Source organism: Pyxicephalus adspersus, chromosome 3, assembly GCF_032062135.1.
Source record: "Pyxicephalus adspersus chromosome 3, UCB_Pads_2.0, whole genome shotgun sequence".
Lineage (NCBI taxonomy): Eukaryota > Metazoa > Chordata > Amphibia > Anura > Pyxicephalidae > Pyxicephalus > Pyxicephalus adspersus.
This window is the reverse complement of record NC_092860.1, coordinates 120,979,132-121,002,374: the sequence shown is the minus strand read 5'-3', so window position 1 is coordinate 121,002,374 and position 23,243 is coordinate 120,979,132. Positions and strand designations below refer to the sequence as shown.

General features: G+C 35.6%; 1 protein-coding gene across 2 annotated transcripts in view; it reads left to right on the top strand.

The window, feature by feature from the left end:
• TUSC3 (tumor suppressor candidate 3) overlaps positions 1 to 23,243 on the top strand; it is a 139,101-nt gene that overhangs the window by 102,690 nt on the left and 13,168 nt on the right. The window contains exons 2-4 of one of the 2 annotated variants that reach the window (XM_072406194.1): positions 1,610 to 1,750; positions 9,238 to 9,327; positions 19,812 to 19,875. In XM_072406194.1, the coding sequence (XP_072262295.1) occupies positions 1,610 to 1,750; positions 9,238 to 9,327; positions 19,812 to 19,875 (295 nt within the window). The remainder of the gene's footprint in view (positions 1 to 1,609; positions 1,751 to 9,237; positions 9,328 to 19,811; positions 19,876 to 23,243) is intronic. The other variant, XM_072406193.1, reaches the window with a different exon arrangement.

Genomic DNA, 23,243 nt, shown 5'->3' with positions numbered 1-23,243 from the left:
AGTAACATTGAGTAAATTATGTTGGGGACATAATTCCTCAGTGTTTATTACTAATAAAGCTGTATTTTATACAAAAAAGGCTTTTTATATAATAAATGTGTTTATTATTATTAATAAGTTAGACCTTTTTAATATCTGTACACTTTATTTTGCTTCTAGCAACATGACCTAGGTAAGCAGAACAAGTTGTAGTTTTGTTGCAGTGAAAAACAATCTAGGATATGTCAAGCAGCAAATGTTTTATTTATGTTTGTAAGATACTGTGCCAAGTACATTCAGCCACTGTAGGGACCTGCCTAGGTCTCATTAGAATAGTCCAGACACAGACCTGCGACCCATTCTAGTCATAAAGTTAAAAATAACAGCTACTGAAACCCCAGCTCAGAGCTTGCTACTGCATACAGTCCGTGGTGCCAGGAGATTGGTTGTGTAGTTTCACAGATCACTGGTTTTCTACACCAAGGCCTCAGTGCTTTGAGATCCCAGTAGTAGAACTGGAAACTTTCGAGCTCACGATAAGCTAAATGTGTCATTCCAAGGATGAACTTGTGTTAGGCTTAAATCAGATATGTGATAAACCACAGCAAGTTACTGCATTCTCAAATTAACTCCAAACCACTCCTATTCATTTGTATGGGAGCAGTTAGGTACAGATTTGTGCACACTATTGCATTCATGGTCTGGCATTAAACGTAGCTTCTATCCACCTTTGACCGGCTAGCCATTTCCATTGTTTTAAATTAGAACATTTCCAACCACAGTGGGCTGCAGTTCAACATGATTTCAATGTGGTTGAAGCAGTTAAAGACACGATGAGTACAGAGCCTCCCGAAATACATACTGTATGTTATGGATTCCAAAAGGCTTCTGGCTGTTCCTTCTGTCCACCCCTGATCTTGGGAATGCTCAGAAGTAGCTTTTTCTTTAATGGGGTAAAAAAAAATCCAAATGTCACGCATGCTCAGTGAGATCAACACTTTGTTTCGTGTCTACATCATTCTATCTCGCGCCTGTGCAGTGTGAGATCTGGTTAAAACCCCCAAAGAAGGAGGAAAAAGGGGAAAGAAAATGGCGGCATCTGGCACGTCCTCAATGCCAGGTAGAAGGAGGATACTAGAACGAGCCGGAACCCGATTCACGAAACCTCCGGAGGGATCGATGGATCTGAGAAGGTAAAGGTAAGTTTTTTTTTCAGTCTACTTCCACTTTAATTCCTTGTGGCGCAGTGAACTACACAGTAACCTCACAAAAAAGCATTTGTCATAGGCTGTGGCTGACTCTAAAAATTACTCCTATGTGAATATGGGAGAGCCCAGGAGCAGCTAACAGCATGGTTTTAGACTGCAGTTCTGAAAGGAGAGTTGATGAGGCTTCTTGGTCTGGATGGAGCTGAAGTTATAACTCCAATAATGTGCTTTGCTTTTGGAAGGGTTCACTGACCCTTTACAATGAACATTCATTACAACGTTTGTAACACAGCACATTTTCCTTTCATAAGACATTTTTTATAGCTTCATAATGACCTGGTACAAACAGAGTTTGAATTGTAGGAGTTTCTTTTAAGAACATATTTTTAATTAATGATTAATGCTTGCTTTCTTTGTAACAGATCCGTGTATTCAGGCCACCTAATTATTCTGGCACAATAGCTTTGGCCTTGCTTGTGTCTCTGGTCGGAGGTTTGCTTTATCTAAGAAGAAATAACTTGGAATTCATCTACAATAAGACAGGCTGGGCCATGGCAGCTCTTGTAAGTATTTCTGTTGCTAACTTTATTGTTTTTTTTTTAAATTGTGTTAAAGGCTTTCCATTTTCTGTGTATGAAAATATAATACCATATGAAAGAATGGCATTTACTCATTTATTTTCAAGCTAGATAAAATGGCAAAATTCCATTAAACCATTACTGTAATGTACAAGTAAATGCATGAAAAAAACACTTAATGTTTTAAAACCATTTATAACAAGTAAACAAGCAAACACATTTGAAGCACATTGTTGTAAATCTGACATTCTCTCAGACATTTCCTGATTGGAATCAATTAAAGCCAATGAAACATGTAAAAGCCTAAAAAAAAAAATCTTCAAAGCAAACCTAATCTAAAATTTTGACCTTACACAAAAGGGTAGACAAGTATTATGAGTACCTGGTTGTGGAATTGCTCTCCTGTTTTCCAGGCACCAAAATCTTGTTAGAATAGGTCCTCAATCTTACAATGGCTCCTGGGCTCTAGGTTGTGGTAATGCTCAATTTTTGTCCAGGTATTAAACTATGTTAACCTCCCCAGCTGTGGCCCTGAGTGTGACTAAAAAAAACCTGCTGAAAGCGGTAACCCCGAGCCACAATCTGCGTAGTTAAAAAAGTAAAAAATAAACACTTACCTGGTCCCATCAGCGTCCTCCAGTGTCCTGCCATCTTCTGGCCGTGTCTTTTTCTTCGATCTGTCCCTGTCTAGTGCGCTGACGTTCCCAGGGATTTCCTTGTGACGTTCGTGCGTACAGCCGTACCTAGAGGCGCAGTGGGATTTTCAAATTATTTTGTATTGCATTTCCATACAAATAACTGTATAATAAATGTAGTACATTGTCTTTCATGAAAATGTATTTTACTGTAGAATAGTATGAGTATATTAAATTTTGAAGCACAAAATCATGTCAAAGTTTATTATTAAATTTATTTTTTTTAATGTATTTAATGTATTATTTTGACATGATTTTGTGTTTCAAACTTTATTATACTCATACTAATATATTAGACTGTAAAAACAATTTTCATGAAAGACAATGTACCACTTTTAGACATATAAATCCAGACAGAAATGAATCGCCCGTGAGGTTAATATGGACTTCCAACCTAACTATAGTCTCAAGGGTACCTGGTTGTGGAATTGCTCTCCTGTTGTCCAGGCACCAAAATCTTGTTAGAATGGGTCTTTAGCCTTACTATAGTCTCCTGGGCACTAGGTTGTGGTAATGCTCAATTCTTGTCTCGGAATCAAACCTTGTTAATATGGACTTCCAACCTGACTATAGTCTCAAGGTTACCTGTTCTGGTTGTTCTACTGTTGTCCATGAACCAGGCTTCCTCAGTGTGGGTCTGTGTGGGCCAACCTCACTGGAAAGAACCACACAACCACAAGAACCTATACTACAAGACTAGCTGATGAGAATCACCAGTCCTATGACCAATTAAACAATTAACATGTATATATTTCAGTTATACATTTTGTTTTTTGAATGCAGAATACAGCTCAAAACAAATAATCTCTGAAAACCATATGCAATTGATAAACAGATAAAATGTTTTTATACAAACAGTTTGATTTAATTTGCACATTTGAGCTAAAATAGTCAGTCTATGCATTTCAGTTTAAACATTTGAATGATTATTATTATTCAGATTTATTAATGAACTTTATCACATTAAAGTTATGTTTTTTGTGCTGAAACAAGCAAGTACCATAGCATTATTTTTCTTCCAAATAGTTTGATAATGTCAGTCCCTTGCATGTACGTTTATTAGGCATTAGTTCAGGGTCGCATGTTCCAACACATTTCCTCGAGTGCTGATGAGTTTACTGAGGTGCATACATCTTTGTGAGCCAAGCAGACTACAGCAGGAAAGCTGCAAGGTAACATCCCCATTATCTGTGCACAATGAAGTGTCCACTGTCAAGTCCCCTGACATATTATTTATAAGACTGTCAGCCCAGGAGGTTGGTTTGGCAATGCAGAATCACTATCTGATAAAATGGGAGAAAATGGGAGAAAAGATTACACTTACATTAGGGTAAAACAGTACACATTTGTGTTACAATTACCCAAAAATTACCACCATCAGTCACTGCCAAACGCCTCCTATTAAAGATGCTGGCTTACCCATAGAGTTTTTATGACAGCAGCAGTTACTAATATTTTTTATTGCTGTAAATGGCTGCATGGTATGTTCTCTAAGATCTCTCCTTGTTATGATTTGTGAAGATATTCAGACGTAAAGTTAACCCTGACAGAGCAAAGTAGTTACAAGGTTTATTAGTTCAATACATGTGTTTACTATTTACTTTATCACACTCATCATATGTATACTTGGATCAGTGTTGGGAATCTAAACTTTGATGAAGGGCTTGTATGTCAAATTGTATTTGCCTAGTCATATACACATACATAGGTTTTTGTGTGTCTTAAAGCAATCCTGTCACAAACTTGAGTATTTCAAACCCAAGAGAGGTTTTTTGATCTGGATTTTGATTGTAAAAACCAGACCTCCCCCTTTCTAGTACCAAAGTTTGGGTGGAATAATGCCAAGCCCAAAGTTTGCAGGAAACATGTATAACTTTAGATGTCTATATCCATAGATCTCTTCATTTTCATCTGTTGATTCAATAAGCCACATGTATACAAACTGCTGAAGATTTTCAAAGCATAGCTTCTGAAAAATCAAGCTGTGGACAACTATTTTATTTTTGCCGTCTTCTAGTTTCCTAGTTTAATAATTTTTTTTTATCTGACACAAGTTAGCTTGATGAAAAAAATCTGTTTTTTTTAGATCCTTAATAACAGGAGTATATGGTCACTTTTATTTGTCTAAGCTTCAGTCTGATTAACTTCATGTTTTGTAACAATATGTGATGTGACCCTGTAACAAAATCATTAAAAGGTCCCCTGCCTATCTAGTATTGTAAAGGCAGCTATTTCATTAATCTACAAAGGTTCATATAATACATCAGGTCCCCTCATCCATCACATTCAACAATTGTGGAGAAAAAAAGAAAGACTGTAGGGAAAATAATTATTACGTATATTTAACTCAACCTTGGCTTTAGTAATCAAAGAATGACATCATGTTTCCTTTACTGTGATCATGAAGAATGCCAAGTACCCAAAATCTCATGACAAGATCTTGAAGCGTACCGCAGGATTACGTATGTACCTTTGGAGATTTAGGATGCCGAGCAATCCTCTGGATTTTTCTGGTAGGAGGCAGAAGCAGTTGGAGGGTAATCATAGTTAATCTTAACTTTTTAAACCACAGGATTTTTTTAAGCTGTTTCTTTGTTACAAATTAAAGCTTTATGATCCCTAGATTTGGTGGTTGCCTTTGGTATCTCTATTAGGGTTTTTTGTTCCCCTGATCTTCCTGCCACTAACCAGTTCATAACTTAGAGTGACAATACTTGCTCATTGTTCTCTGTATATGGAGGAGCATCATTGTCATCATAGGAGAGGAAGTTTGTTAACCCTACAAGGCACTTGTCGTGCTCTATAGCATTTCTTGAGATATAATTAAAAGGTGCACAAAACAGCAGTCATTTTCTAGCAAGATAAACTGGTATTTTTTGTACCTATCAAACATATAAAACAAACATTTTCAACAGTATACTTAGCATAGTGTAGGGAAACAGATAAGAAAAGTTTATTGTCAAGACTACTTTAAGACAAGAACCATTCTAAAACATAATGGAATCACAAAATCTGTCCAATAGAAGGTCTTGAATTACATACACACTCATTTAAAACCAGCTTTATTTACCAAGCATCTTACTGCCTGGATAAATCATGTAGTCAGCCAGTTATGGGCCCTTTGCTGCTGGACTCAATAGTCTATGAGCAAAGAACATATGGCTTAATTTATGCCCTTGCCGATGCCAATTTTTATTACCGTGAATTTCATTGTAGTGAGATAAAAATCTTCATTCATCTTTTCTGCATTCTAATCAGCAAACCCCTTTATTGAAAAGTCTATACCTGAGCTTTTGTATAAGAAAGCCAAACACAGAGCTTTGTTTTATGTCATGCCCCAGCCTTGGCAGTTTCTGTATTTTGCCATGAGTTACTGAACACACGGTAAAGCATATTCATGTTTGCTTATTTACTACAAATGTAATCTATACAAATGTCAACAAAATTAACAAGATCCTCAATCCCTGCATGAAATTGCATTTCATTAGAAAGGTGCAATAAACTCTCAGAGCAATGTACTTGAAAGGTAGGAAATTGGAATTGATGTACTGTATAAACACGAGAAAGCTATTTATTTCAAGGCAAAAAACCTACCCAAAAGTGACTTAAGCCCTTATCATTTTATTTAACAACTCAATTCCAGTCTAAAACAAGGTCAATTATTTCATGCAACTCAGTATACATTTTAGGGAATTGTTTTTGTAGTACTAGAAATAAAGAATATAAAAGAATGATTGTTTTAAAAAAGATCTTGAAATCCTAGTTTAGTGTATCCAAATTTAATCCAAATGCAAGTTGTCTTCATCATATTAAAGTAACTTTGTCACAATTCAGTTTAAACTCTTAAACTGCATATAGTTTTCTGCTTATAGTATACAATACTATTCTGAAAAACAGATTTAGTCTTAAAGTTCTATGGCTGTGCAGATCTCTGCTTTTATTGTATACTAGGATGCAATTAACAGATGTATGTACAGTATATGTGAGAGTTTATATGCCGTTAAGACAACAGATCCATGTATGTGATCTTTTAACATTTTTAAAAAACACATGCAAATATACTATATACTCAAGTATAAACCAAGATTTTTTTTTGCCTTAAAAATGCCACCAATTTTGGGGGGCATATTGTCATCTACTTAACTATTCTGCCCTCAACTAACAACATGTCAAAGGGAATAATACTTACTTTGCTGTTGTACCCCTGCTGACCATTAACCAATTAGAACCCTCAGAGATGCCAGGTAAGAAAAACATGTCACCTCCTATTTTCCTTTTTTAGCCTAACTGATAATATTATAGTATATGCACAGGATCTAAGCAGGCAATCAACAGGCCTTAGTACTGAGGAAACATGAGGGTTTTTAGCTTTGAGTTCCAATGTAGGGCTCTACTCAGGGCTCCATCTAGAAAACAGATGTGAGGAACCACATGGAAAATTAAAAAGACTATGTAGTATACAGAATTAATAATAACTGAAAGTAACACTCTTCCATCCTTAACTGATGTAAGTGTGTTGCTAGTGTAGACACTCTTTGGTGCACTTCTTTTAAGTTTCAGTGAGGTTTGGAATCCTCTTAGGTAAAGAGTGTCTACAGGAAAGATCACCAGTATGTTATTTCTTTTCATATACCAAAAGTTCTTTTTTTGTAAACACAACCATGTTCATTTGTATCTATTTTTTTTCACTTTGTTGTTCTACCTGTACCATAAAATCTAAGAAAGGAATTACTACCGGTATTTTCTAAAATAGTATTTTCTCTTAGATTGAGGGCATCTTCGTCCTTATCTGTCTATGTTTTTTCCAGCACACCGCAAGGCAAAGGACAAGACCTTAAATACATGCATTACATTGTGCTGAGAGGCAGATGCAATTGTTTTAGCCATTGGAGTGCCATTAAAAATAAATGGCAATGCACCAGAATAAGCACATGCAACCATTTTCTCTACTGCCAATCAATGTGATGAACAAAGCCTACACAAAAGAAAGTTAAGGTGCCCCAAAGGTACCATCCTTTAGAATGCTTGACATTCAATTACCAATAAGTCTTATTTCATATTTTGCAGAAGGGTTTGCTTTTCTGAAAGAATAGTGAAATGCCGTTGTGTGGTCAGTTCAGATGCAGACTGCACATAGCAGAGATCCTGGTTACTGCCTTTTTATTGTCTGCTAGAATCAAGAGAATCTGCTATATTGCCTAAATTTCTTTTCAAAATAATTTTGTTCCACTGACCTGTGGTCATAGCCAGATTAAAAGTGACTGTGGTTAGTTGCTATGTTTGAAAATGTGCTAAATTGAATTAGGCATTCAGCTGGCTAAATCTCCTTATTGCTTTGAGGCATAGAATGGCGCATCGCCCGCAATGCTTGTCATTTGATTTAGTATCACTTGAATAGTTAGTAAACTTGCATACAGTGCATAAAGCTGGAACAGCACCACAGGAGGTTAATATAGTCGAGGGAAATTTCTGTTTTATGTTGCAAACTATTTTTATTTATTTCGCATAAAAGAAAAAAGTGCTACAGCAAATAAATAATCCGAATTTTAAATTCATACCAGAGCACACAACAAACCACAATCCCACAGGTGAATTCTTTTGTGTGTGTAAGGCTGAGATGAATTAATAATATTAAATGTGTTGTCCAGTTTCTCTACCAACTTTACTTGTTAAAAAAACTCTTTACACAAGCTTCCTTGGAATAAATTTGATTTGTTTTGTATCCAAGAATGATATATAAATACAGAATTCATGACAGATTCTGTATATGCCATATTTTACTAAAATATGTGTGGCTGCGACATACCTATAAAAAAAAGTGTGATTTATAAGTACAAGAAAACATCAATGAAAAGGTTTATATGTTCTATAATTGAGGTTCATAAGTTTTTTATATGTAGGCTTGTGCTTAGATCAGGATTGGACAATATGTAGCCTACCAACATCCATATCTACCAAGCTTAATATTCAAAAGTAAACCCCAAACCCTCAATAAAGTAGAGCAACATAAAACTGGGGCCGATTTTATTACCTTTTTTTAATACTCTTCACAGCTATAGTCCTGAACTTTTATTTCTGTTCAGATCTCTGCTTTGGTTGTATACTAGGACAAAACTAACAGATGTATGTATATGTGTGATCTATATCTATGTGGTCTATACACCATTAGGCTAACAGATCCATGTATGTTATCTTTTGACAGTTTTAAAAAACACATGCATATACACTATATACTCACGTTTAAAGCAATATTATTTGCCTTCAAAATGCCACCAACTTTGGGGGGGGGCATAGTGTCATGTACCGATGGGCAATGCACATAAGATGACTTAAGAGCCAGTGGCCTATCATACCCAAGTCAAAAGTATAATATATATATATATATATATATATATACCTTTAAAAAAAGGGGGAAAAAGATATAGACTAAACCAAAGGGATTTTAATTTTCCCTTTAAATAAATGTAGCAGTGACGGCCATGTTTTGTACCATAGGTTTATACTTGAGTCAAAGCAATTTCCTGTATTTTTTGGTTAAGAAAAGAACATAGGTTATGTTTGAGTGTATACAGTTCTACAGACAGTAGTTGCTAACAAGATCATTTATGATAATAAAATGGGTCCTGCATCAAAATACTAGGTGCTCCTCCTGCTCTTCCCCTCCCCTCATCAAAAAATTGAATTTAAATAAAAAATGCTTAATTAGAAAACATAGATTAACTTAATCTACATTTATAAGATGCTCACTTATGATTTATGTGTTTATTTTTACTTTAGTGTGTTGTGTTTGCTATGACTTCAGGACAGATGTGGAATCATATACGTGGACCACCTTATGCACATAAAAATCCACAGAATGGTCAAGTGGTAAGTACCTTTATAAGCGTTTAAGAGATGAGCATAAATAGCTGTAATGCAGTGTAAAAGCACATTTGGCCAATAAAACAAATATTGTTTATATCATGAATTCCTGGGGTGCCTCACCAAACCCCCTCGGCTTACAGTACTGATAGACAGAACATCACTCACAAATCATTTCATAAGCACTTAGTCCAGTGCTGAGAAATACCTACATTCAAGACTGGAAATAAAGAGGAAGGAGCCAATGTATAAAAAAAGAAGGAGTATGGTCTTCAGTGAGGGAGATTTGGAGTTGGACATTAAATTTGGTTTACGCATCTTTGGTATCAGGAACTTTAGATTTGCTTGTGATTTGTTTCTTTAGTGACTGCATGAATGCAGTAAAGTATGAAACTCATTTTCATTTGTTTTACTAGCAATTAGGACACTGAAAGTTTTATTTTTAATAAAACTTAAGTGCCTTTATTTTAAGGGTGCTAGAAGGCCTTCATGCATGCGAAAAGGCTTTTCTTTTTGTTTTGGAATTTGTCTTGGACATCTGGATGGCCATCTAACTAGTTTCTGTTACTGACAGTGTTGGAGTGGCACTGGCATCTGGTTGGCAATCTGCATTGTTTATACAGAACAGCTTGAATATCCTGAAATATGTATTTAATCAAATTACTTGTTTGGGGCTGTTCTTCCACCAATTTCACTATTGACAGGCTTTTTATGAAATGTTTGTGTGGAACAGTTTAAATCACCTTTCAGAATATTCACCCACTCTCCAAAAAATTTTAGTCATAGTATGGTTGTTTTCATCCACTTTCCCTGCTCTCCATCCCTTGTTGGCACTTCCCTAAAGCACACTAGAAAGATAGTTTATTCTTTTGAGCATCTAAAGTGAAATATTAATTTGTCCTGTCCTTATAGAGTTCCAAACTAAGATAAGCACTGTCAGAAACATGTCTTACAAATTTACTTGATGTGGAGTGTTACATTGGCTGCCAGTGTGCATCACGGCTTGATAAATCACACATTTTATTTATTTATACTGTATTTTGCCAAGAAGAAATGCATTGTGAATTTTCTCCTTTCCAAGTATATACAGTGTACATAATATATGATATTGTTTGGTTTTACTATTCCATTACTGTATATAAATGTTTCAAGGATGCAGTAGCTTGGATTTAATAGAAAGCCAGAGTAAGAATGGCCCCAAACAAAGGACATACAAGCCCATTACACAATTACAAATTATTAATACTGGGCCATGACAAATACGTTTCTGGAATTACATAAAAATGAAAGTCAATTGAACAGCACAATATTCATTTTCAGAATAGAACAATACTCATTCATTTTCTAGTATACTGCTAACAATGTTCTGTTAACATCTTTATGTGTCATTTGTCTAAGTTGCTTACAGCAGCCAATAAAACAGCAAATATCTTTTTTATGTATATTAAAATATGAATGAATTAATTTTAGGTATTGAAGCTAAAAAAGTTTAGTTACCCTTAACTTCAAAGCACAATGATGATTCAAAATTGCACATGAATACAATATTCTTACCAATAATCAAAACTCTTGTTGACAGCACTCCTTAAAGTGAACCTTCGGGATTAAAATGAAAAAAAAATCTATGTAAAATAACCTGTAGCAAACAGCAAAGCCTAGTAAATTTTTTTTCACTATGTATAATATTTATGTAGACATAGGTATGCTTTAGAAGCAATACCTGGACTTAAGAATGGGCTGCTAAGGCACAGGACATTGCACTATGGGCGTAGAACTAACCTGTTCCTTACTAAGAAAGCTGTGGTAGACTAGAAGAGCTACCGGGTGTGCCAGAGGAATACAATAAATAAATATAATAGCATATAGTTTATGCTGTGAGATATTCACTTGTTGAATTCAAGTTGTTGGTTTAATTGTTTACTTTTATATATGAGTTTGTATTGGCGTTCCTGGGAAGCCACTTACTTATCTGTCACCACTGTTATAGTTATGCTTCTCAGAAATTAGCCTGTTCACGTGATAACTGACATGCCTTTTCCATTCAGTTGCAGTGGTTGTGTAGATCATTGATAAATGCAACGCATTGCAACGCAAACGCATTGGTAGTGCAGGATATAGAAAGACCTTGTTGTCCTCCTCCAACCACCACCTACATTTCCAGTAGTTTTGCATCTAATTCTTTCAAGCATTTTGTCTCCAATATCCACTGAAATGTTTGTAGATGTAGTTTAGTATTGGTTTGGTTATTGATACAGAGACAATATTATTTGGGTTTTTTTAGTGCTAAAAGTACTTTCAGTAAACATATTCAACTTTTCATCTTGAAAGTGCATGGGTACACCAATCTGTGACCAATCTATGAACCCTACGCCATGTTCTAATTATTGATCCCTTTTTTCTTCTGTTGGAAATACTTATTTGTCTTTTTCATTCTACATGTTGAGAGATTTGAGAAAGTTTTGTTAAGTAGTACAGAATACCTGGAAAAAGACTTTGATGTCTCACAAGACTTTCTTAAATCTTTAGTCTGCCAATGGGAAAACCATATCAAATTCAGATTAAAATGTTTTGAGGGTTTTTTACAGATTTCTGAATTGCATTAACAGGTTACTGAATCATTTTACTTGCTACTATAAGCTGCTGTTAAATAAAATAACTCTGGTTTGAAAAGACTTCTTTTTTGACCCTCGGTATCACTGTCTGAGAGAAGCTGATTTGTTACACAGTTTCACTTAGGTTCTAATTTCCCCTATGATATCGTTGCTAAACCTCCATGGGCTCACTGAGAGAATGTAGAAATGAACTCAAATCTGATTTTATTCTACATAATTGATTTTTGCTATATGAATTTGGGATTCATGATATTCCTTTCCTTAGCTTCATTAACTGATAAATATATTGTATTGCTTGCATTGTGGTGTCACAACCTATAATTAAATATGAAAATGTGGCTTCTACCGATATTAATTGTAAATTTCTCATGATTTGTATGGGTTTAAAGCAGGCAATGTGCCTAGAGCTTGTAAATGCAGAGCCATTTCTCTTTATCATAACCAATGTTATATTCAGTCCCATAGCAGCAAGCAAGATTATATAAAATCTATTACTTTGTTTGTTTTTGAACCTTATTCATAAATGGTCCTCCTGTGGCACACTTCACAGTATTTGAGCAACAGAATGCAATTTGATTCTGACTTTTCCTGATGGGTTAAATACAAGTTTAGGAGCATACATTAGATTTATGATTACCATTTTCCAGCATTACATGTGACAATGTAGGGGTATCAAAAATGATATTGAAATATTTTATTGATTATATTGTGACAGGCACATCCATTTATTTTCTCCTGTGTGCCAACTCATGTTACTTTTCTATCCACTAACAGGCCAAAAGTACATTTGCAGAGTAAAGGAGTATATAAGTGCTGCCATCAGAATACTTTAATCATTGAAGAGCACTGCTCTTTAATCTTTACAGCAGGGAAAAGTGCTTTAGCTTTTGAAGATATGTAGAAAGTAGTGTTGAAAAGCTCCAGGTTGTAGCATTTAAGGCTCAAAGAGTAGACTGGCTACAGGTCAAAGCCCCTGGGCTCCTGAGGAAGTAGCTTAGTGCTTTGCTATGTGTAGTCCTAACACCTACAGTAAGCAGCATTCTTCCACCAATCTATCCAGCCAAGTTCCCTCTTTCTCTCTGTTTGACACTTTTAGTTTGATGTCCAAGCTTAATCCATAGTGTTTTTAATGCAGAAGCTCACCTTATTTCTTGTTATGTATATATTTTTATTATGATTTTGCAGTAGCACTATACTGGTGGTAATAAATGCTTGGGTTTAAAATATATTGTCATGGAGATCAGTAACTACAGGCAGGGAGGTGGACCCTCTTTGTCCCCAGCTCGCTTGGCAGGGATGTGTAGGGGCAGAGGATCTAAGACACCAGCCTCTGGCTTGACTAGCGCATTCTGCAAGCAGCAATAGACTTTAGGAGGCAGTGCCCAGGTTGCTGCCCTTGTAAACATAGGTTCTGGTAACTGCTGACTGGATAGGACCAATGTGTTGTACAGGGGGAATGGCAAAGGAGTAGTTTGGCAAGCCAAGGTCAAAGCAGGCGGCAATCAGGCCTAGTCATACAGAGCTGGGGTCAGTGTACCAAAGAATAGGATCTGGATTAGGAAATGCAGACATGAAACCTGGAAGCAGGGTCCATATGAACTCTCTGTTTAGGCAACATCCTGTTGTCAGCCACTTCCATATATAAGGGAAAGCATTTGAATAATGGAGCCTATGTGACTCACAGGTATCCAAACCCACCAACAGAGAAAGTGCTGAAGAAGAGACCGTTTGGGTGGTGTCCACATTTCTGCCAGATGGACCGTGTCTGCAAAATATTTTAGTCCTCTGGGGTAAAGGGGCAGTTCTCAGGAAGTCACAAGATTTAGACCAGAAAGTGACCAGAAAATGGAATTCCTGGAGTTGTTGTTGGCAGCAGGGGAGTACAAGGTGAAGAGGGAAAAGAAGAGGGCACAGATCCCCTGGTTCTGTGGGGATGTGTGACATATATTTATGATGGATGCACATATTAATAAATGCAGGAATCTCCTGCATTTAATATAGCTTAATAATGTTAAGGCCAGGAGATTGGAATGATCACTCTTTTTTCTAAAGCATCCACTGAAAAGGATGAGTTATGTTCTCAAGTCCTTTGTGCTGCTGTAGTTCACATATCACCAAATGAGCTACTAAAGACCATGCTGTTTTGTGGCAATAGTGCTGCAAAAATGGCCTTGCCTGATAGCATTTGTTTTTAAATACACTTATGTATCCCCATACCGTTGTCGGCACTTCTATCTACTGTTTCAGGATACCTAATGTTTGGCCAGGATAATATAACTCCTGTTCATCCAGTCCCAGCATGGACATTCAGTCCTGGCAGCTGCATGCACAGCTCAGCAGGTATAGGATCTGCCTGCTTTCAAAATTTGCATGCAAAACTATAGTTTAAATTTAGGCCAGTTGGCTGAGAGGGCTAAACAGTATCCAATTTGTCAGTTTTAGTTTGTGAATAATTATTAAGACTCATTTGTAGGAGGTATTACATGTTCCCTATCAAGAAATGGCAGTGCAACCAGCAGGCGCCTAGGGTATCATGCAAAGTAATACTTTTGTTTTCAAAGGTATCTTTTTGGTTTAACTTGACAGAGAGACAAATATCATTTGAAGCAAAAGCAATCAGCAGTTGAAGCCTAAATATTTTCTCATCACAGTTTTCTTGGAAAACTATACTTTTACTGTTCAGATATCCTTGTAATTTTCAGTTCATTGTTACGTTACAAAATTGTGCCGACGTTTAGCAAAACATTCTGTCATCTTCTGCTAATTGTTAACTTTGCAGCAATCTGAAACCATAAAAAACAGTGCTCTTTCACTTTGTGCAGATTTTTGAAGAAGGCATAATTGATAAGCTTGTTTCCGGGAACGTAATTAAATTTGACGTATGATATTCATTTATCATGTTTTGCAGATGTTTTATTAATTAAGGTCTTATTATTTCATACAGGATTAAAAATTAAACTAATAATTGTTGAATAGCCCTTAGTCATTTCAGACAATTCAAAATGAGTTTAGTTGTATTATGATCCCTGTGTAATACATTTTCAGTTTATTACATTTTTGCTGATAAAATAAATTGCTTTTTTTGTAATTTCTTTTAAAGTTATTCTAAGTGATTACTTTGAAGACAGTAATATTTATGTGACATTTGCTTGTTAAAGGGCAGTTCCATAGAATCTTAGTAAGACATGTTAACTATCAATGTCTGCCACTGACTATTAGAAATAATTATATCCAATACCACTTTTTAGACAAAACATGCTAAATGTTACAGCTGGTACATGAATTAATACCTCTGCATCTGCTTGTTTTTCAAGAGCGTTTTCTGCTCTTGTAAGTCATATTTGCTAGCAGTGTAATACATTTACTATAGGCAATATTTTATCAAAGACAAATAGCACTTTATAGACACAATGCCCCTGATTCATCAAGCAGAATCGGATTATCGGTCGCGCAGCTGAAATCTAATCGCCTTAATTGGCAGATTCGCGCTCCCTATTGTGAAGGCTGGAATCCGGCTGGTAGTGAGGCGAGTGTACGCGCATACTCGAGTCCGGACCGCGGTAATCCGCGATCGCTGGCCACGCGTACTTTCGCGCTTCCAGCGAGCGCGGATTTTATTGATGAATCAAGGGCACTATGCTTAACCTCACAACTGACAAATGTAATAATTTACATTTATACATATTTGCTTTAAATAAAGTGTAGTCATTGTTCTCCCTGTGTAATAACAACATTGCACAAAGTGAATTAGATTCTATTCACAAGAAAAAATACTTGGCCCCTAAAGACGCTACTCTTTCACTAATCTGAAAAAATGCTACCAGTCATATGAAAGAAGTATTTGCATTATGGAATTTACAATACCGGTAGTTTGCTGCCTTTTTTATTTTATGATGTAAAACTGTTTGAAGGATTTCATAAAATGTGATTTAGTTATTTAATCTTGTATGACTTTGTATTGGAAGATATAAAATACTTGTAGTTGTATTTCAGTGGAAGAACCAAAAACTCATACTCATACTCATACATTGTAGCCCTATATAACAGAGAAGGAGATCTGTTTTTTCTGTGCTGCTGAAGTAACACTTACCGGTTTTGTCCTTCTACTAATCCTTGACTGGATGGTGAAAAGAAAAGCAGGAAATTAATGTGCTCACCACAGCACAACTGACTGGTTTCTTGTGCTTTCCTTATCTCTCACAGTCTGAGGTGTACTATGGATTGCAAGAGATGACACCAAGTCCAAACTGCTTAAATTTAGATCTAGATCTAGAACTAGATCTACCTGGAGTTTCATTCATGGTCTATAAAGAATAGCTGGCTGATAAATTTATATTAAAAAAACTGTACTAGTGGAATGAGTAGACTACCCCATAAAATTAACTCCCTAGCGTCAGTAATTTAAGATAATGCCAGAAAACTATGCATATCAGAAAAAGCCAGAGAAGGGTCAAAAGTTTTTATCCTGCATTTTTGTTCCAAGACTTAAAACAGGTGCTTTAGCTCAAGTATGGGGAGTTAATAAGCAAGTTGCTCTCCTATTTACCTATTTTCAACTGATTTCAGAAAACAGAAATCTAGCTGTCCTTTCATTACTTTAGGATTTAGGAATTTTATCATAGACATTGGCAGTGTTTACAGTTTGTAAGTAAAAGATATTTGCTTATTTTGAGAAATCAGCAATAAAACAATGGCTTATACTCTGACTTTGTAGCTCTAGGGTCTAAGAGTTTGAATCTTGGCCAGTACACTATTTGCATTGAGTTTGCATGTTCTCAACATTGCCTGGGTTTCTGCCAGTTTTATCCCACATCCCCAACACATACTGATGGGCTAATTGTCTACTTTATCCCACAAAAAAAGTAGACACTAGACTGTTTTAGAGACATTTATTTATGATTATGTTTGTGAGCTTCTATCACAGATAATTATATGACTATAGGCTCTGTACAGTGCTGCCTAATTCCAACCTTCAGTGAAGGGAAGGTGGTCCAACACTTCTGGGTTATAAAACAGGAGCACGAGACTCACTGTCCCCTTTCCATGTGACTGTCCTGGTTCCCTGTGATTGTCTGTAGTTTTGTGTAAGCTCGAACAAGGAAATTTGGAGCTTACACACGGCTTTTCCAGGTCCCAATGGTCAAAAGTAAATACATAGAAATACTTAATATTTTTATCTGGAAGAAGGTCATTTTTGTGTTATCTTTGATGGGTGTAGCCCTATTTTAGATTGTCTACAATGTTTTGTTCCACCCTTTTTTAACCTATTTTTTTCACATGGCCTCAATATTACTTACAAATTGCTAAAAAGAAGATCTAAAAAAAGAAAGATGACACAATATTTTATACAGTAAGCATACAGGTGTTTTAGCTCAGAGTTTTGTGTCTAGAACAGCATAACTGCAGACATTTGTTGTGTTTACCAAAGGGATCAGAACTACAGCCTCACCAGCTGGCCACCTGTAGAAGAGAACCATATGGCCTTGTCTGTTTCCAGAGGAACTTTGAAGAAAAGAAGCATTACATAATGCTTTTTATACTAGACTAGGCTGTGATTTCAAATCAGAAAATCTCTTACCTAATATTCATGTTTAGATCTAATAGGTTTTGTAATGAGATATCATTATGCTGAAACCAAAAGTAAACTTTTGAACTAAATTTTAGCAGACTGTTGATAGTGTGGGATGGGAAAACATCTGGCCTGGGACTCTTTCAGGCATTAAGGAAAGCTGCAAATACACAGCAGACTGATGTGTGCAACACTTGCTAATGTGAAGCAATGTATCCTAATTGTAAAACAAAATGTTCATTCCCTACAGTTTGTCCTTTTTTTTGCAAAATATATTTGCTGGGAAATTATAGTGAACTAGGAATGCAACATTTAAAAAGCTGCAGATTAGTTTGATTGAAGGGATTCAAATCCATTCAAAAAAGTTTGCTGCTAGGAAAAACAGGGCTTCTTTTTGAAACCCAGTCACCGTTATATATCATCTTTCAGGGTTAGCTTAATTTTTGTTGTTTGAATCAAATCGTCTTTATTTATTTTCTTTTTAATTCGTTATAGGCATTTAACCTGAGCATATAAAAGCCCATGTTTGAAATTCCCATGCATTCCAATGGGCTAATCTACACCTTGCCGTTTCCTTTAGGCACGTTTTTCAGCATTATATATAATTCTCCTTGCAACGTTTAAAATATTTAACTGCTTCTAACGTCTAGTAAACTCTTGTAAATTTGCATGAACGCTTCCAATTAAATCAATGGGAGTTTAGCATGGGTTTACAGGAGTTTTTAAGCTTTTAAAAACTGTTTCCATTGAAAACCAATGGGTGAGTTTACAAGAGTTGATAAGAGTTTTAAATGCCTGCTTTAAAATCCTAGAAACTCTTACAAACTTATATAAAAGCAATATGGGCTTTTAAACGATTGTAAAAACCAACATAAACTCTCATACAACACAAAAAACAGTCCGTGTAGACCCAGCCTAAATGATACATACGTTTTTCCATCAGCATCAAGGTTACAATATTTTTCAAGCAGAAATAAACTCAAACTTTTACGAGCAGATAGGTGCTTTATTGCAGAAGGACAAGCAATATGCCTTCTGCAAAACCTAACCTTACCATTTTTTTTAATTGCACTCACCTGTCCCTGTAGCCTCCATGCACCTCCACTTTCTTTTTTCGCTTCCTGCTTTATTTTTTCAGCCTTCCTTGGCTTAATGATCTAACTCCCATGCCTGTGTTCATTCAGTCCTGGCAGTTGCAGGGAAAGTCGGGATATGCTGGGTGTATTGCCTTCCTGCTCGGCAGTTTTTGACAGATGAAAATCGCGATCAGGCAAGTAAGAATACTTATTGCCAAAGAGACATCACCCACCCCTTAATGCAATAAAGCCCTACCTGATCCCAGACTTTGACAGCAGAACCCATACCACTTTAATAGAAAAACACCACCTTTATAACCAAGTCAAAGCATACTGTTTCATATTGACTATGTCCTCCTATGTTGTGTAGTCTATAGAGATTTGCTGTTGTTTTTTTTATTTTTTTTTTTATGAAAGACGCATCCAAAGACAAAATACAGTCTTTGTATGTTGATCCCATTGCAAACAATTGATTGTTCATTTTCCAGCAGCAGATTGTTCGGTACCATTCAACTATCCGACAGAAAGCCTGTGCCCCTGATAAGGGGTTTGAAGCTACTTAGGGAGAGTGACATTCTTAATGTACTTGGTGCAATTGGATTTGCCTGTACATCCTTAGTGCATCCCGGTGATAGGGAATATCTTCCAGAAGTGTAAGATGACCTTCTATAGCTTAGTAAAATGCTGCTAGTTATAAGACATTTCCAAATGATCTCCTATGCGGTGAAATGGAAGATAAGTAGAAATATTATTTTCACACCTATTGCACAGACTATCCAACAAGACTAGTCTATCACTGAGCTCTACAATACGCTCTCTGCCTTTTTGATTATAGTCACTTGATATTTAACCAAACCCTCCACAAGTGCTAATTTATTAAACTTGGAAGATAATAATCAGGAAGGCAGAAAGCTGCTCAGAAGCAGAGTGGTTTTATCTGCTGGAGTGGGTCATTTTGTAGACTCTGATTGTAGAAACAAAGCTTTTCTTAAAAGATAAAATCTGCAGTGAAATAAAAGCACATATCATTATATTCAATGCTAAAGATTTCCAAGATATGAACAATGAAATAGATATCTTCCTTACTGAGGTCTGTGAAATAATGTATAAACTCAATATATTCAACTTTACATTTTAAGATCTGTCAACAGTAAGATTTTTCTTTCTTTCACAAAAATTAATTTATTTCAATTTATGTGTTCAAGAAATAAAATATATTTTTTTTCTTTTCAGAGTTACATACATGGAAGCAGCCAGGCACAGTTTGTTGCCGAATCTCACATCATTCTACTACTGAGTATCCTTCTCATTTTTGTAAAATGTATTGGTGTTGCAGGTTTTGTTAGAACAAATAAAATCATGCATGCATTACCTTAATGCAAAATAGGTGCTTAAAAATGTGGCAATTGAAATCATATTTAGGAGATTGAGTATGTGATATTGTGTTACATAAACCTTAATAGTCAGTTATACTTACTGCCCAGATTCTAAGCTTAACTCATTATAGCAGTACAAGAGCATGGGCAAAATACATAAACATATATTAACCAAATAAAATGTATTGTCTATCCCACCTGATCGGGGCTGAATTTGTATTTCTTATTTCCTCTAGGCTTGCTTGTGCCACCCCCTCCAACTGTCCTAATAGTAGGCTAATGAGGCTTTGGGAGTGAGGTTGCATTGCAGTTATCACTTCCTCACGCCAGGGAACCGCTGACTCAGGGGAGATGCTACATGTAGCTTCCTATTTAAAAACAATAATATATTTTAGCTTTTTTTTTCTGGAAAGACCACCAAATTTCTTAGGAACACTGTGCTAATTCAAAAAATTAAATGTAACACAAAATGAGTATGACAGTGTTTTGCGACTATTTTGAGTTTGGGGAACCCCTTCAACTAACTTTAGGGTCCTCAGGGAATGCCTGCTATATTTACTATATCAGCCTAAAGTTTATTAGTGTAGTGGTCAGTGGGAAGAATAACTCCTAACGTTGCTGGCTAGTTGGAGGAATGTCATCCTTACAGTTATCCAAAAAGATCATTGGTATCAGTAACTGGCCCGGGAAATTCAAATTGTTCATTGCTCAAGAAACCCCTAGCAACCTCTGGAGAAACCTTGCTTGATAACCACTGCACCAAAGATATATCACTCCCTTTCAGAACTTAATATGTATAACTTTTAAATAACACACTTTAAAGACTCTAGTTATAAAACAAGGAATCTGACTTTCCCTCAAACATTCCTTGGTGGGAATCAATTTTAAGCCATTGAAACACAGACTTGAAAGATTGCCATGAGAGATTGTTTGAGGGAATGTCAGATTCCCTGTTTTAATATTAGAGCCCTAAGTTGTGTAGCTTGATTTTTTTGCAACCGTGCTAACAAGTTGTTTGTGACAAGTGACATTATTAAAAAGAATGACAGTCCCCTTTTTGAAACTGTACAAACTGTGCAGCTATATATATATATATATATATAATAATGGAATTCACCCCAAAGGTGTTCATTATTGTTTAGGGCATGGCTGTATGCAGTCTACTTGAGTTTTTTCTGTTATGGTCAGTCGACCATGTCTTATGGAAACATCTGAATTATTTGGAAAGAGTGTCCACAGTTTTACCACTTATATATATTATATTACATTTATAATATACATTGTAAAACCTAATTATAAATCGTGTAGCATACATAGCAGGCTTTTAATGGATAACCCCTGCTTTAGAATTCCATTGACAGCAGAAATGTTGTCTTTAAATCCTGCAGTTTATAAAATATATGCAGCTGAAATATGTAAATATTTCACTCTTCATTATGTTTTCTATTAGAAAAGCATGCAGTAGCTTTCACCCGACTGTATTCAAACATAAGCATTTCAAGCCAGTTTCGCTGCACTTTTTTCACGGTCATTGTTACGAAAATCAAAAAAGGCTTTCACAGCCTGATTTATGCATACACCTTTACAGCTAATGATGTACATGAGATGAAAGAAAACATTATAAAACAAAAATGCATAAAGAAATAAAGCACTCATGTATGCAGAATGCTTTCATATTACTCTTTCCCCTGCAGAATTATTTACCATTCAACAGTATAAACTGAATAACTAAAATTTCCTTTCTCATGAGCCAAATGGTTAGGGCATTTCTTGTTGTTACTGTTCATTTATTTTTCAGCATAGAAATAAACCAATATATATGCATAGCATAGCAACATCAAGAATACTTAAACAAGAGAGAAAAACTTACCACACAGAAAGCTAGGAAAGTTTATTGTCTTGCAAGCCAAAAAAGTTTTCTTTATAAATTAAATCACAACATATATCAGATTTTGTACAAAACTACAAGTTGTGAAAATAATTTAAAATTAGGACCTTTACTGTGGAAGCTGTATTGAAAAGGTCACCTTGTAGCTGATTTTTTACTATGCCTTGGTATGTACTGTACTGCATAAGTAACTCTATATATGTTGGTGGTCATCTTTGTATAAGAGAAGAAATTAGCTTGTTTGTCAGGGATGCACCAATGATAACTGATGACCTAATGACTGGTTGGGTAATGATCAAGAACCTTTAGAAGGATGGGGATACTTGTTCTGCAGATTCTCAGGTACAGCTTTCTCACCAGCAAGACCTCAGCAAGTAGCACAATATAGATTTACCATATCTTGCTTCAAATCTCCTAAGAATGAAACAGCGGAGCCTTAGATGATCTAAGACTGCAGATATACAGCTATAAGACTGCAAGCATTTATATGGGGTATTTTTAGGGCTCTTCTTGTTCTGTATATAGTAAGTTTACAAGTATTTACTCCTCACTTTTAATGTAGGTCCATGTTGTGATACCTTTCTCCATCATGTTTACAAAATATGTATTAATTTAGAGTTTTGGAGCATAGAATGGACCATTCACATTTTTTTTAATAAAATAATTTGCAAAATTAAAAAAAAAAGGTGTAACACTTGAAAATAGTCCCTTACCACATGTTCCAATGACATCTTTTATACATTGGATAGGGCAGATAAGAGTGTAAAACTCCCAGGAGTGACATAGGTAGCAATAAAAAGCAAGGTTAAAAAAATGTTTGGGCTTAAGATAAAAGTATGACAGCCAGTACATGAATGCCAGGCTGACCTGGAAAGTTGTATAAATGCAAGATATGTCAATCTGTACAACTATAAGACTTTTTATAACAATATTTGAATGTAACAAACTATCACTTTGCATAAAAAATGCATTGTCCATGTGTCATTTCTACTAGAAATTAGGATCATGAGATGGTGTTGGATGCATGTATAGAAATATATATTAGCATTCTGTATAATGTTGTCACAGCACAGTTTGTCACTTCCACCTCTTTCCAGATTTGTAATATTGATTTACTGATCTATTATCCTGCTGACAAGGACATTACAAGGGGATGGCATACATCTTACACACAAAGTTCTGGAAATTGTAGCATATTTATAGGAGACAGAAGATATTTCACGTTGTTAATGTGCATATCATGTCATCTGCCAATAATGTAATGATGACCAGGCTTGTACTGAAGTATCTAAAATCAAAAAATGAATCATTTGTTATGTGGACAAGTACCATCTGTCATAAAAGTAAGTGCTCATTTAAAGCAATAGTAATTATTTACACATCTCTATATTCTCTTTCTAA